Here is a 16,620-nt window from a genome sequence, read left to right as displayed (position 1 = left end):
GAGAGCCTGGGTTCCTGGCAACCTTGGAGCTGCTGGATTTACCCTAAAAATACCCAATCTCCAGACTCCCTGTTAAATAATATATTTTTTAAGCCCCATGCGTGTAAGCTATTTTTAGCTCAACTTCTGTTAACTTGAAATCCTGACTATAACATATTTGTTTCTTTAGTCCAGTGAAGCCTAAAAATAGTATAAACAACGTAATCTCATATTTATGCTATATAATTTATACATACATACTAATGTGATACTCAATGATGTTTTATTCTATTATACATTATCTTAATTGGAAACATTTTGAAAAGACTCTATTAAGTGAAAGTACAAAGAATTTGTAGAGTGATTTTATTAAAATTGTATTTGGGTTGTGGTTCTACTGTGGGACGTTGAGCAAATTACTGAACAGATTTAGGCCTCAATTTTCTAACTTATAGAAGGATATGATCCTGTCCAATCTGATGAATTACACTCATATCCTTTTAAGAGCTCGTTCACAAGGCCTTTGTGACAAACATTCATCTTTAATGAGTTACAGCAATAAAGAATTTTTATGTGATGGCAACACTTACTGTTATGCAACTGACTTATTAATTGCTATGCAACTGACTTATTAATTGCTATGCAACTGACGACCAACAAATATTTCTAGAAAAGGGTGACACATTGGCGGTGCCAGCTAAAAGCCTGAAAGCTCAGTGCTCAGGATTTGCTCCTGCCAACATCCAACTATTTATACCAGGAGAAGGATGACATTCTGTGGGTAAATACTCTAAGTCCAAGGCCTCACACTCACTTGCTTATTAACTTCCATGCAAAAGTCCAAAGTGCAAAATGCAGAACAACTGAGTGAGATTTCTACCATCCACTGGAATATCAGTTAAATTAAGACAAAAAGGGAGAGGTGGGCTAAGAGGAGGTAGCAGATAGTTAAATTGCAAAGCTGATTTAAAAACCATCAGCCTCAGAGTTAAAAGCGATTTATAGTTAAGCTTTGGAAAGGCAAAGGTGTCCTCACACTCTTACTGCAACTAATCCTAAAGGGATATGAATATCCATGTCAGATGAATTAACAGGTAGAGTATTTTTAATGTAATATATTTCGAGGCCTCTTAAAGCATCAGATGTCAAAAAGCTTTACAATGGAAAAAAAAGGCATGACTTTCTTCTGCTCAGAGGGTAGCTCCTAGAACGTGGATACTACTGCATCATTACTACTGTGAAATGAGGGCTACCACTACCCTACCAGTAACGCCTGTGCTGACACAACCACAAAGGTTGACAACTAAATGTCAAAACAATACATACTTCTTTCTTTAGAACCAGAAACACCAATACAGGTAAAATCCTTTTATAATAAACATGCAATACAATCACACTCACTGATTGTTACTTAACTCCTTTTCTTTAATTAATATAATACAAAAACAATACGCCTAAGCTGCAGAGCTCAGAAACTGCAGAGCTGAGGCACCACTGTCATGCAGTGAACTCATTTATTCATGCCACACTCCACTTCAAAAAAGGACGTGAGGCTGAAATGGGGTGAACTGGCAGGGCAGATTCAGCTGGATGGACAGGGAGGAAACGGCACGCATATACAGTATCTTCACCCCATTCTGCTTAGCTTCTAGATTTTATGATATGCTTTATTTTAAAGGCCTGTCTAAAGATGAGTTTAAGATAACTGGTCTGTTTCAGATGAGGTAAGAGGAGAAGCCAAGAAGAATAACTGCTATCTCATGACAGAACAAAAGAAGCCCTACAGCGCAGCAGTGCAGGGGTTCCCTCGGCCTGCAGTGCACACAGCACAGTCCAGTTCTTCAGCTACCGAGAGACTGGAAAAAGGAAGGAAACACAGCGATCCCACTTCTAGAAATTTATCCTAAGGAAAAAGTTAGGGAAGCGCACAAAGATTTAATTCAAGGACTGCAGGACTATAGAAGAAAAGAGGATTGGTTAAACTATGCTACAGCTATCCAGGGGCATGCCATTAAGGTAATGAAAAAGAACGAAGAATTTAAGTATTTAAATGACATGCAGAGATGTCACTATATATGAAATATACTGCTGACTAAACATTATGAACTATAGGATCTCCCTTTTAAAAAAAATCTGCATATACCAATGTGGAAAACCTGGGTAAAAAGAAAAAAAAAAAAAAAAAAAAGAATCATAAAAATAAAAAAATTAAAAAAAATCTGTATACAGGTAGAGACAGGTATATTTTATCATACATTTGCACAGAATGCTAGAAATATATAGAACCAACTGTGCTGAGATCATGGGTGCTTTTATATGTCCTGTTTTTGCTTAGTTATAGTTTCTTATTTTGTTTTTCTATGATAAACATGTATTACTAAAATGTTTAACGGGTAGAGATACAGAAAACCCTTGATATTTAGGGACTTATTTACTGTAAAGGAAAAGAAAGTTTTGATTTAATAGGTCATTTTGGCAACATGAAATAGCTTTGTTATTTGGGACTGCAGTTTATAACTGTAGTAAAACTAATGGAATTTCACATGTAGAAAAATTTGTGCAGGTACTGAAACTACTGACATGAGAGAATGAGATACTTACGGCTGCGTGAAGTCACGAGTGATGAAATCAGAACTCTTGAAAAGTAGAAAGATGTCGCTGAGGGTTTTACATTTCAGGGAACTATTCATTGCTATCCAGTATGCATCCTAAATAATAAAACACATGCTATTTAGTATATACTCCATGTTAGTTGCTCTGAATGTTGAGGCCTATAAACAAAATCAATACCACATATCACTTCAAAGGCTTAAGGAAGAAAGTCAGGTAAATTTTAGCTGTACTGTCAAATGTTAAATTACATCTCTCCACAACAAAGAGCATCACTATTGCATGTCACTCAGTTATGAACACCGAGATGCCAGGGTCCTCACGTTTCAGCCCCGGCCCAAGCACTTCCTTTTCTTAGTGATGATAGAAGAAGGGGGAATAAGGTATCAGAAACACTGACACTTCAGCTAAAAGACTGCAGTGGTAAAGAAACAGTCTGCCCAGCTACTCTCTAAGAAAAAAGAGACCACCTCCCTCCCTCCTTCCTGTTCCTGGGGAGTGACAGCCAAATACCTGCACTTTGACAGTTGGGGCAGTTAAGCCATGTCTACCAAATCTGGGCGAGAAGGAAGTGAGCTATTCTGAACCATCACAACTTTAAATGGTGAATGTCTCATACACATGAACAAAAAAGGGAAGAATAGCAAGCACGGTAGGCACAAAGTTTAGTGGAACATGACGAAAAATGACAGAATAAGTAATTTAAAAAACACCTCTTCTGCAGACAGATCAGACACAGGGCAGTAATATAATATGAGCAAAATAATGATTGCAAAAACCTATCCAGCTATCCAGCCCACATGGAAGCAAAATACTGGCACATAGTAGGTAGTCAATAAATAACACATTAATGAACAAATGAATAATTTACAACCACAAATAATCTACCCATCTTAAGTGAAAAGCCTCAACCCAGTTCAGTAGCATGGAATGATTAAAAATATTGCTCATATATAGATGAAAAGTTGACTGTAAGGAAGTACAAATGAGCTCAGTAACTTCTTTATAATAACTTCTTCATAATTTCTCCCAATGAAAATGATGATGAACTTCTGAAGATAGTATGTTGAACATACACATTTAATTCCACTGAAACAACACGTGCATGGCAAACCATGCAACTGAACCAACAAGATAGTTATTAACTCCAAGGAAAACAAAATGTTACATGAGAAAACATACGTAATCCAGATGTGTACATAGCGTTTGCATAATCATAGTAAGTGGAAATGTCAAATACTGATCTAATCAAAATTTGCTAACTATGATAAGGATAGTGTAATAGAAAGAAGAGGGGACAGGATATAAAAGAGCTGAATCTTTCTGGTTCACAGTGGGAAGGCAATAATAAATACCTACCCTGAAAAATAAAGAAACAGAGGTAAATAACAAAAGAAGGTACTGAAATATTTCACAGAGGTTGCCTCTGGGGAGCAGGAATTAGTGAAGTAAAACAGGTGTCAGGACCAATTAATTTTTGTAGCAAGCTTCCAAATCTATCTGAAATTTTAAACTCTGTACATGTACAGTAAGTATAACTACTTTTAAAAAGGAAAAATAAAAATGAGATTAAGTACAAGTTATCATTCAGTTTAGAATAAAAAAGAAAGGCACATGAGATGATTTTTGAAAATGCAAATAAGTCTTTGATTCCTTAACTGAGTTTTGCTGACATAAAATTGTTTTCTATTGGATTTAAAAAAAAATAGAGAATTTTTCCCACAGGCCTTAACTTTTACAAAAATCTTGTCAATGCAGTGTTAATAAAACAAAATTTAAGAAAATATCAGTTGATTTCTCAAACTGCTCTATTTATATAGCCTGTGACATTTTTATTATTTTTCAACAGAGAAAAATTTTTCTGTTAAACCGAACAGATGAAGTTTTGAAAAGGGCAAAGTAAAAATTTCCTCAGAATTCTAGCACATCAGCAACACAAGAGGTTGAAATTGTCTTTTGGCAGAATATACAGTATTTCACAGACCAGGGAAGTGTATAGCAGAGTCAGGAAGATAAAATAACAGATGGAAAATAATAATAAATTCCACAGTATATTTTCCTAGGATTAGGAATATAATTAGACGTTCTGTGGGGACAGAAAATGAAATGAATAGCAAAACAAAGAATATTCAAACAATAAGAGGTTTACTTATGGGTTCCTACCCTTGGGGCACTCCAGTTAAGCTTAGGAAAGACACTGCCCCCCAGGGAATTGATAGCTTCCTGGACTTTAGTGGTGAACTCAGGAAATTCTGGTGCCTACAGAGAGAAAGAAGAAATATTTGGGCACATCAATTATCATCACAGTAACCATGGAAAACAAGATCAAAATGCCAAGGTTATAGCTTGGGGTATAAAAACAGAATTTAGAATACAAATTACTACCAGAATTTTTGAACCCAGTTAAATAAAATCAGTGATCAAGCACATTCATCAGAAAGAAAAATAAAATAACCAGCTGCTCAAATAGCATTTTCCAAAACAATCAAACCCACAAAACTAAAAAGACAGAAGTCACCAGGCATCTGGAGATGTGAGGAAGGAATGAACAGTGCTCTGTACATCTACATAAAACCAGTATTTATCAAATGAAAAGAGACGAGACAAGTAAATATCACCTGTCCACATACTCCAGTTCTCGGAAGTAACACCCCCACTTAAAGGGCCAGAAGCCTTTCCATTTGCAGGAAATGTCTTGGACATGCAGTATCCCCAGAAGGCTTTGTGAGAATGAAAAATAACTGATGTGGTAAACTGTATTTAAATACTACTATTTACAGACAAGTTGTTTTTTGTTGGTTTTTGGTTTGTTTTTAGAGATGGGGTTTTGCTATGTTGTCCAGGCTGGACTTGAACTCCTGAGCTCAAGGGAACATCCTGCCTCAGCCTCCTGAGTAGCTGGGACTATAGGTGTGCACCACACCACACTGGGCTTAGACAAGTTTTAAAAATAGGACCTTAGTCAAATCAAAATGTTCTCTCCTTCTTGATTGATTTAAAAATGCATATTTTATATAAGCAGGTGACCAAAATACTCTACATGTTCAAATCAACTAAGAAGTAAATAGAAATAGTGCTTTTAAAAGGAACTTAAGCTTGATGCCATTATGCCCTGCCTCGAGCTTTACGTCACTAGCAAAGGAGCTCACGGACAAAAGCTAGAGAAAAGAAGAGGGGTGGAAATGGAGTCTTCGGGAGAGACAGAAATACAGGAACACTAACGGATTCTCCAGTCATTCGTTCCCATTACCTCCTAGAAAAGGGATTGCTGCCCCCTAATGGGCAACTGCAAGTGCTGAAAACATCCAGTGACCAATTTCTTCCATAGGGGAAAAAATGTTAGACTAGGTCTAGAATTAATTAAACTGCACATTCCAAAATTCAATCAACAGTTTATGTGGATCCCCTCAGTTATGACAGAGAAAAAACTTTGCCAAGAGTCTGGGAAACAGACCAAAGAATAAGTTTCAAAAAAGGGTAATATATCCCTCAAACTAGAAAGCAAAAGGCTAGGGAGTAACAAAGAGAGAGCTTAAGGCCCAATTAGGCTACTCTTCTCTCTGGCACAGATAAGTCTGACCTCTAGACTGGGTAACAACAGTATCTTTTAATTATCTAATAGGCTGCCACTGTATCTGCCTCCCATTAGACTCCTTCTGCAACTTAGATACATGAAATTAGAGTAATTTAGAGAGGCTTTCAAAATGAGTAATAGTATTAAGAGATTTTATTTTCCATTCACCTCTCTCACTCAAAGGGAATTACAATTTATGTTAAGCCAATAATTTCCTCATCATCACCTGAAGCTGCTGAGCCGGCTCCCTAGAGCTCACCCATAAACACCACTTATCTAAGATCTGCACTGGCAATATTTCCTGTAAACAATCGGCAGTTACACAAATTTTACAGCATGAAGGGATTCAACCTTCAAAGACAAAACAATTTAACTGTCCTATCCCATAAAACTTGACATCTAAGGATTGCTTTATATTTACGTATTGCATTTGTTCATTTGTTTGTTTCAGAGACAGGGTCTCACTCTGTTGTCCAGGCTGGAGTGCCGTGGCACCATCATAGCTCACAGTAACCTCGAATGCCTGGGTTCAAGCGATCCTCCCCCCTCAGCCTCCTCAGTAGCTGGGACTACACAGGCATGTGCCATCATGCCTGGTTAATTTTTAAAATTTTTTTGTGGAGACAGGGTCTTATAATGTTGCCCAGGCTGGTCTCACAATCCTCCTGACTTGTGCCCAGCCTATATTGGTTCCCTCAAATCCTTAAAATTATTCAAATTTAGGAAATCCTGGCATAAGGATCCTGAAACAAATTTAAATTATAAAAAGTTTTATGCATAGTTTTCTGTGGAAGACCATGTATTGCCCACATATAGCACACCTTTCCAGATTATCTGATTCTAGCTAGGTCTGTGGGCTATTTTATAGCTCGGCAAATTGTAGGTAAATGATAGCAATATGAACTAATCCTATGGACACCAAATGCTAACTTTTCTGAAGAGGTTTGATTGTTTTCTCTCCTGCCCTGGAGAGACATTTCATACAGGAGGGAGGTAAAACCAGTTTTGCCTCATTTACATAGCCATTTCAATATTCCTGATCCATAAATTTATGTCTTGTCTTGGGATTCTCTTTTGAACCAGTTCTAACATCTGTCTGGTTCCCTCATGAGTTAAATAAATCTTCAAGATGCATTAAACAGTTTTATATCTATATGGGAGTCATGATTTTACCGTTTTCTGAAAATTATCTATAAACAGATTTAACTATCTTTTTAATTTTAAGCTCATAGCTCAACTAGCCAATTTAAAATATGCATAACACCTCAGCTGTCTGGGAAAAGTTCCCATTGTAAGTGGAAGAGAATCCACACTTTTAATGTGATTTCCATGGACTCTCTGTAATCTAGACTCACCTCTCACTTCTCCATCCTTCCAACCTCACCTACCATGGCACCCTGTACCACACTCATCCAGAAAGGGTAGGTGTCTTTTTTGTTATTTAATTTTTTTAGACTTATGAAATGACTTAAATATACAAAAAACATGTACCTACATTCGTAGATTCAAATAGTCAACAATTTGGCATATTTGATCCAGACTTTTACATTTATTAAGGGAAAAAAAGATGAGGTAGAAATGAGACTCCTCTCTCCTTGTCCTCCTCCCTAGCCCTTCCCTCTCTCCCCACAGGTAGCCATTGTTGCAAAATTGGGGAGTATTCTTTTATATTCATGATTTTATACTCTGTACCCATGCATAAAATATGGCATTCAAAAAATTTAACATAAATGCTGTCATGTACTATGCTTACTTTTAGCAACTTACTTTTTTAAAATTTACCCATCTCAGTTATTTTTTTTCCCCATTTTTAATAGACTGCTTTTGCACATACATTAATGGCCGATTTTCCATTCACCAATACTTCGGATTTTCCTACCCCCATCCTGGCTCACATCTCGCCTTCTCTAAGACTGTTCTACCATGAATGTTCCCCTGCCAACTCCATTCAGTTCCACCCAGTAAAACCCACTTTTTGAAATTATTAACTTTTTATTTTTAAATAATTCCAGAAACATAAAAAGAGTATTTATATATACATAAAATGTGCATTTTTTTTCCCTAGAGAGTAATTTGCAATCACCATGCCCCTATATCCCTAAATACTTCAGTGTATAGCCCCTAAAAAGCTGATTTAACATTCTCTTACATAACAGTGAAATTATCAAAATCAGGGAACTAACATGGATACCACACCTATTAGCTAATCTACAGATCTTATTCAAAATTTGCGAATTGTCCTAACAATGTCTTTTACAGCAAAAGAAAAATCAAAACTTTTTATCTTGTCCAGGCATCCAGTCTAGAATCATGCACTGGATCTAGCTGTCATGTCCCCTTAATCTCCTTTAATCTGCAACAGTTCCTCTCTCTGTTGTTCTCATCATTTATGATCTTGACATTTTTGAAGGGTACAGGGCAGCTACTCTACCTAATTTCCAAAATGTTGAGTCTGTTGCATGTTTCCTCGTGATCAGATCCAGGCCATGCAGCTGCGTCAGGTGATGTATCCTTCCTGTACACACACATTTTCTAACTCCAGTCCTGAATGTCTCTATGAACTTGATTCCTTTTAATGGAGAGTGGTACTTAGAAACCAAGATCAGGACACTAGGTGTGCTCACTGCTACCATGATGTCACACGTCAAACCTTAGTGAAAGTTTGGTAAATACACACACATCCTTATATTATTAATTTCTATATCTGTCCATCCATATATATTTAAAATCATGAGTTGACATTGATAATCCTTACCACTTTTAAGGTCCGGGTCAAATATCGCTTATCCCTTCAGGCATTTCCAGTGCCTGCAGCTCTACATGCTCTCTCTGTTCTGACAGCACTGCCATCCACCCCCTACCTTGCACCTCTCCCCACTGGTTCACAAACTCCCTAATGGCAGGAATCAAATCACATTCATCTTTGTTCATCTCACAGAACCCAGTATAGTGCCCTGAATATGGCAGATAAATAACATTTACATTGAACTGAATGGAATTCCCATAAAAGGAGAGGGGTCTGCATGGCACCCGGAGTAAACAAAACATGCCAACTTTCCGCGTTTGTGTTTGTTGCCATGCTTCATTTTTTACACCTAAAGAAATACGGCAGTTTGGAGCATCTCCACTTTATTTTGCTGCACCCTGGAAATTCCATCTATTTTATTATAATAAATAGAAATAGCTTCATATTTTGAGCTGTATTAGGACATACCCTTCCCTAAAACTAGTTTCCTTTTTTTCTGCCTTTACATTTACTTATAAGGAATTTTACGAAAACATTTCTCTTTTAACTCAAGGTATAAGGAGTTTCATTTATTTATTTATTTATTTATTTTTGAGACAGAGTCTCACTCACTCTGTTGCCCGGGCTAGAGTGCCGCTGCATCAGCCTAGTTCACAGCAACCTCAAACTCCTGGGCTCAAGCAATCTTTCTGCCTCAGCCTCTCGAGTAGCTGGGACTATAGGCATGCACCACCACGCCTGGCTAATTTTTTCTATATATTTTTAGTTGGTCCGCTAATTTCTTTTTATTTTTAGTAGAGATGGGGTCTTGTTTTTGCTCAGGCTGGTATAGAACTCCTGACCTCGAGTGATCCACCTGCATTGGCCTCCCAGAGTGCTAGGATTACAGGAATGAGCCACCGCGCCAGGCCTCATTTATCTATTTTCAGAAGTACATTTTTTGGTTTCAATTATTCCTTTTACAATCTCTATCAAAAAAATTTTTAAGTTGAATATCACAACAGCAGTTTTATCTCGAAAGACTATAATATGCTTGATCAACTCCTACATTTTTAGATAAAACATTGGTTAAAGTTACATACTTCTCTATTCTTGCTTGAAAGAGATGAATTTTCATGTCATTTAAATATACTTGAATTAGTAAATATAGATTTTCACTTTAATTTAGGTTCCACAGATCTGGGAACCAAAGAGTTTAACATTAGGCTTGATTCCTTCTCTCAGAGCTTAACAGAAATAAGTCAAAGCATCAAATACAAACTTAAAATATTTTCTTTGTAATCAAAGGGAAAAAAGAACAAACCATATTTGTCTGTTACGTAACGATTCAAGTTAAAATAGTAAATAACAGCCCATAGAGAAAAAGATACTTGAAATGGTGAGTACATGGGAATTTCAAAGGGTTATGCACTTAAACCTTGACGCTAACCCTAGGGTGACAGCATGAATCTCTTACCGTAAGCGTGGCTGTGTTCTCATCATCAGACCACTGTGTGGAAAAGAGGACAGAAACAAAACATTACACTTAAGTACTGCACGGGGCTTCCAAAAAGCAGTGCTCCACCAAAAATGATACATAAACAGGAGATATCTTTTCCTAAACATACAGCAAATAGAAAAATATGTCAAAGTGAGATTTGCTCAAAGTGAGAGTAATTTCTCACTTTATCAAATGTAAGGTAAGATCTAAATGTCAGAACCATTTCAGAGATCATTTAAATTAGAACAGTCTATAGAACAGGTTATTTCATTTTGTACCAACCTGTATTTCTTCTGCTTCATCATCACTGTTTGGCTGAGAGCATGTTGGTGGATCTTCCCTAAAAAAATTGAACAAAAATTAAGCAAGAAAAAGACTTCGGTACCCTGTAGTCATAAGTTCAAGTGTACTGAGTAAATTTTTTTAAAAACTCAAACAGACAGCCTTAGAACTGGAGAACCATATACACAAACTTACTCAACTAACTCTTACCATCTAAATTCAGTGAAGCAAAAAAGTCCTTGTTAGGATAACAAGGAATATATTAAGATGGTTACACACCCAAACCTACGTATACAAACCCCAAAAGTGAATTTAAAAAGACATGTTTGAAAACTACCATTCAGCAACAAAATGGAATAACATAGCTGAATCTCAAAAACATTATACTGAGTTAAAGGAGCCAGACTGTGAAATTATGAGAGAGATATATATATATGTATTTTTTTCATCCACAGTTCATACCCACAGCCCATGATAGAGTCTTTTGCTGTTAACACTGGGGTGCTTTAAGTGTTAGAAGCAGGCTTTGGCAAACAGAATCTCTCTCTGACCTTCTCCTGTGCTCTTTTGACTTGCTTTTTCTCCCCAAGGCAGGCCACAGAAACTAAAAATATATCCTTATCAAATGGTAGGTCTTAAGACCCCCATTTCAGGAGGGGACCTGTCCCATATCTGGGAGGAAGGAATGCTACACAGACAAGCCAAGAAAACTCAGAATAGACAGCTTTGCTGGGTTTCCCCATTCGGTCTGTTAGTATTAGCTTATACTCGTTTTTGTCCAATCACATTTCTACACAGTTGTCAATCATGCCTATCCAATGAAGTCTCTATAAAAGGACCAAGAGAACAGAGAACAAAGAGCTTCTGGAACCGCTGAACACACTGAGGTTTCTGGAGGGTGGTGTGCCCAGGGAGGGCATGGAAGCTCCACACCCCTTCCTTATACCTCACCCTACGCATCTCCTCATTTGCATCTTTCATAGTACCCTTTATGATATACTGGTAAACCTAAGTAAGTGTTTCGTGGGTTCTTAGAGTTGCTCTAGCAAATTCATCAAAACCAAGGATGGATGGGGCCCTGATATATAGCTGACTGATCAGAAACACAGGCAAAACAACCTGGGGCCTGTGACTGTCATTGAAATTAGAGGGCAGTCTTGGAGACTCAGCCCTCCACCTGTGGGACCTAGTGCTATCACCAGGTAGACGGCATGAGTATTGGATTGGAGCACATCCACCTGGCATCCACTAAAGAACTGACTGATTGCTTGTTGGTGGGTGAAAATCCCCATACATTTGGTCACAGAAGTCTTCTGTGTTTATTCTTGTGGTGTGAGAGCAGAGGAAAAGCAGTTTGTATTTTTTCCATTCACACAGACACAAAAGAATACATATTACATGATTCTATTTATATGACATTCTACAACTGACAAAACCAGGCTAAGAAAGGGATAAGTGAAAACTTTCTGGGGAATGGAGTGGTCGTGAAATACATGTAATACATTTATCAAGATTTGTCAAATTGTACACTTAAGATCGATGCATTTTATTGTAAGTGTGCCTCATTTTAATTATACCTATAATTTTCGAGTTTTTATTTATAAAAGTAACCCAATCTAAAATCACTACCCTTGAAATCTCAATGAACATTGCTTTTCTCAACCTAAGCCAATGACATCCTCATTCATCTGTTGTTCAATCAGAAATCTGGGAGTTCTTGACACTTCCCTCTCCATCATTAGGTTCTGAAGGTGCAAGCTCCACATCATCTCAAATCCATTCACTTTCCCCCTCTATTGTCACCACTTTAGTTGAACCCACTAGCAGGTCTCCCATTCTCACAACAGCCCTGAAAGGTAAGCGCTATACTGTCATTTGCCCCATTTATAGACAAGGAAACTGAAGAACAGAAAGCTAGAATATAGCGAAGATATGATTTAAAACTAGGCAATTTGACTCAAGAACCAGCACTACACCATATTGAGTCTCACAAAATATGAAGCTGAACTGTCAACTCCAAAAGGGCAGAGTCCCTACGTGATTACTTCATTGCTATAATATCCAGGTACAGCAATGATTAACAGTATTTACTACAGTGCTTGCCTAAATCAGAGGCTGTGAAAACATCTGGCCAATGAAAATCAATATAGGAACTCTTCAATACGTTTACAGTACTGAAATGTACCACGTGTTTGCTAATATTATGAGTCATTTTATTTATACTCTCATTTATATAAGCTTATTATATATGTTATATTTGGGAATAATAAAATTAAGTCTGTAAATATCCCAAAGCTGAAACTTATCTAACTTTTCTACTGTTTCCTTATCCTCCAATTATTCCAAATTAACAAGACTTTATATTAATGTCTCTCAGATTATTAGGGGGCTATAAATACCAAAAACAGAAATATAACCCAGAAAGCTACACTTAAAATCCATCAGGCAAAAATATGAGGTCAATTTAGTGTTACTGAAAACACACACAACTCTACATTTTTAAGGTTTATTCATCCAACAAACGTATACCAAGCATCTCTGATGTATCAGGCACTGTTCCATGAATTGGGGTGCTGAAAATTGGCCAAGGCCCTGTTCTCATGAGATTGCTTTCCAATGAAACAATCAGGAGATTTATGTCAGGTGGAATTAAGTGCTATGCAGAAAAATAGAAGAAGGTCGGGGACAAAGTGATAAACCGGCAAGGGTTACTGACAGCCTATTTTAGAAAGGATGGTGAAGGACAAACACTTAGATAAAATGACTCCTTAGCAGACACTTGAATGACAAAATTGTAACTTCACTAAATTCTATGATTCTTAAACTTCCCAATTTGCACTAAAAAGAATGAAATATGGTAACTTCTTCCCTTTACAAATAGGAGAACTACCTAAACAGCTTCTAGAAGGTGTGGGTGGGGCCATGGCAGGTCAACTGTGAAGAACAAAATGTTAAGGAGTTAAAATGATAAACCCTAGTAAAGCTTTCTGTTTGCAAGGGACAATGAATTTTTATCTTAAAAACTGAAGGATCTGAAAAGGTTTTAATGTGCCCTCCCCCCACCCTGCTACCTTGAGAAGTTATTTTCGTTTCCTAAAGGCAGAGGTGAAAGGAACTGCTCAATTTCACAACAGTAATTATTAGAGGGAGAAGTACTCAATTTTGAAAATATTAACTGAGCACTGACAAGAAACATGAGAGAAAGATCAGCACACAATTTTAGCCAGGAAAGAAAAAAAGCTAAAGGGAGTGAATGGTGCCTAAGCTAATCTATTCATTTTATATGGTAAGTGTTGAGATTAATCATTGCCACATTTATGATAAAGTTTGAGGAATTTTTTTTGAATGTACTTTACCTTCCTGAAACCACCAGAGTTCCATCATCGAGTAAATAATCCTTCACATTCTGAGGAAGTGGAAGAATGACACTAAAAAAGAAAAAAAAAAATACATGTACCAAAAAGAGGCATCATTTTAAAAGACAACCATAAGCAGAAAGAAAAAATTCCACACTTGATTACTTTTCTCTTTTTTTTTTTTTTTTTTTGAGACACGGTCTGGCTCTGTCATCCAGGGTAGGGTACAGTGGCCTCATCATAGCTCACTACAACCTCAAACTCCTGGGCTCAAGCAATCCTCTTGCCTCAGCCTCAGCCATGACACCTGGCTAATTTTTCTATTTTTAGTAGAGATGGGGTCTCTCTCTTGCTCAGGCCGGTCTCCTAAGCTCAAATGATCCTTCTGCCTCAGCCTCTCAGACTGCTAGGATTATAGGCATGAGCCACCTCTTCTGGCCACATTAGATTATATTTTTGAATTATTTGTTCTTTTTATTTTAACATGAAGTGGAAAATGTTAATGACATACATTTGGTAGGAGCAGACAAGGAATTAGAATAATATGAATAAATATTGCAGTTTACATAATTACTACAAAGATCTTTGTGGCAAAGAAACAAACAAAAAACAGCTAAATCCAAAGAACCAGATGGATATCACAATATGAAAGAAACAAGCTCAAAAGAATTCAGACTGAGCACAATGTTTCTGCGTCTTTAAGAAATAAGAGACCAGCAGATACTTGCTGCAACACAGAAAAAGCAGCAAAATAAACCAGAAGATTAACAGCATTTGGCCATCTTCTAAGACAGCGGGCAGTAACAGACTCAGGATCTGGCAACTAATCTGTGGTTGGCAATGAGCACTTAAGGCTAAGAATTCATGATATGTTTGGATGTGTTTTGGTGGCATTCTATTCAGCTGACCACCAGATATAAAGCTGCTTAACTGGGCATGCTTTAGCTTAATTTGTTTCAGATAATCATAATTAAAAATGGCAAAGCCATACTTAAAGTCACTTAAAAACTTATGAGATAATTAGTGTTTTTCCCTGTAATAATAAATCATCAAAAATTCCTGCCACACATATCTAAAAGTAATGCTATTATTTTGATCTTGAGGTGTATATTTTTAAAAAGTGAAAAAGATTACAGCATGCTTTTACAGAGTCAATAAAACATCATCAAATTATAATATGTCTCATTTATTTATGGGAAAATTTTTTTTGCACATTACAAATGGTTTTTGTGCACAGAAAAGATTATTAATGGGCCACTTCGGTTTTAGAAATTAATATTTGATTCGTCAAAGTTACAAATTCACATTCAAAAACATAGTTCTTCCTCAGGCTTTTAAGTTCAACTAAAAATCTTATTCTGTTTGTAAATCTAACTAAATTTTAATCGATTTCAAGTGAGGCTTTGGAATTTAAGTCTTTTTAAAAATTTAAACTATAAAAAAAGTATTCAATTTTATTTTTAAATGTCTATTGTCTGATTACAAATAAGCATTCCCAAATATTTAACTCTTATAAAGCTAACAAATGACAGTATAAGTACAGTGAATCTAAGGTCTTCCCAAAGATTCCAATAATATTTAAGAACTTGAAATTTTTTTTTATGCATTTTAACTTACCACAATTCGAAGCCATCTACACAACTTATTTTGTAAAGCATATATCCGATTTTTATTGAATGAAAACATTATATAATGAATCATCAATTATTGAAATGTCACTGCACAAAATCAATAACAGCAAACTCCAGATTTTCTATCCAAAACATTTTTTAAATTGACAGATAAAATTGTATGTATTTATCGTGTACCTGATGTTTTGAAGTATATATACACTGTGGAATGGTCTAATCTGGCTAATTAACCAATGCATTACCTCATATGGTTATTTTTGTGGTGTGAACAATTAATATGCACCCTCTGCGTTTTTTCAAGAATACAATACCTATACCGTCATTAACTACAGTCACCATGCTGTACAATAGATCTTTGCATTTATTCCTCCTAGCTAATAGTAATTCTGTCCCCTTTGACCAAAATTTCCCCAAACTCCCACACCGCTCCCCAGGGGGCAGAAAGCAATTAAGTCACTCGGTGGGCTGGCCAGTGGCAAAGTCCAGACCACCCAGTTCTCCAGATCACCTTGCGCCTGTAGTTCTAAAAGTAGTGATGGTGAACTCCCAAGCCTAAACTAGGTTAATCCACTACTCACCCCGCCTCCAACCCCCACTGAACAACCAGCTACCCTCCCACCTCCCCAGCACACTCCCTGGCTCGCAACAGGGCGCACGGCAAACACGGACCTCCATCATTAACCTCCCCACCTCGAATACTATTAGGAAGTCGACGTGTCGACACCGTCGCTCCCATACAGTCGGTAGAAGGCCTGCTGATTTTGCTTTTGAGATAGGATTCGCCCAAATGCCGCAGTTCCCTCTCGCCAGTCGGCCCGGCCTAACCCCTCCCATCTTACCTCTTGATGGTAAGGCTTCGGAAGAGCGGGTACCACGCGGAGAACTGACAGTGCAGCACATGCTCCTTCTTCATCCTCCAGCTGCTGCTGCTGCCGCCGCCGCCGCCGCCGCCGCCGCCGCCG

General features: G+C 37.2%; 1 protein-coding gene across 1 annotated transcript in view; it reads right to left on the bottom strand.

The window, feature by feature from the left end:
- Positions 1-16,603, bottom strand: part of CDC123 (cell division cycle 123) — a 42,006-nt gene extending 25,403 nt beyond the window's left edge. The window contains exons 1-6 of the mRNA XM_069458908.1: positions 16,498-16,603; positions 14,028-14,099; positions 10,672-10,729; positions 10,366-10,398; positions 4,753-4,848; positions 2,581-2,687 (exon numbers count right to left, since the gene is read on the bottom strand). Of these exons, the coding sequence (XP_069315009.1) occupies positions 2,581-2,687; positions 4,753-4,848; positions 10,366-10,398; positions 10,672-10,729; positions 14,028-14,099; positions 16,498-16,571 (440 nt within the window). The 5' untranslated portion in view covers positions 16,572-16,603. The remainder of the gene's footprint in view (positions 1-2,580; positions 2,688-4,752; positions 4,849-10,365; positions 10,399-10,671; positions 10,730-14,027; positions 14,100-16,497) is intronic.
- Between the last annotated feature and the right edge of the window lie 17 nt (positions 16,604-16,620).

This window comes from Eulemur rufifrons, chromosome 25 (genome assembly GCF_041146395.1).
Source record: "Eulemur rufifrons isolate Redbay chromosome 25, OSU_ERuf_1, whole genome shotgun sequence".
NCBI classification, from domain to species: domain Eukaryota; kingdom Metazoa; phylum Chordata; class Mammalia; order Primates; family Lemuridae; genus Eulemur; species Eulemur rufifrons.
Note: the sequence above shows the minus strand (reverse complement) of the source record. Positions and strands in the feature narration are given on the sequence as shown.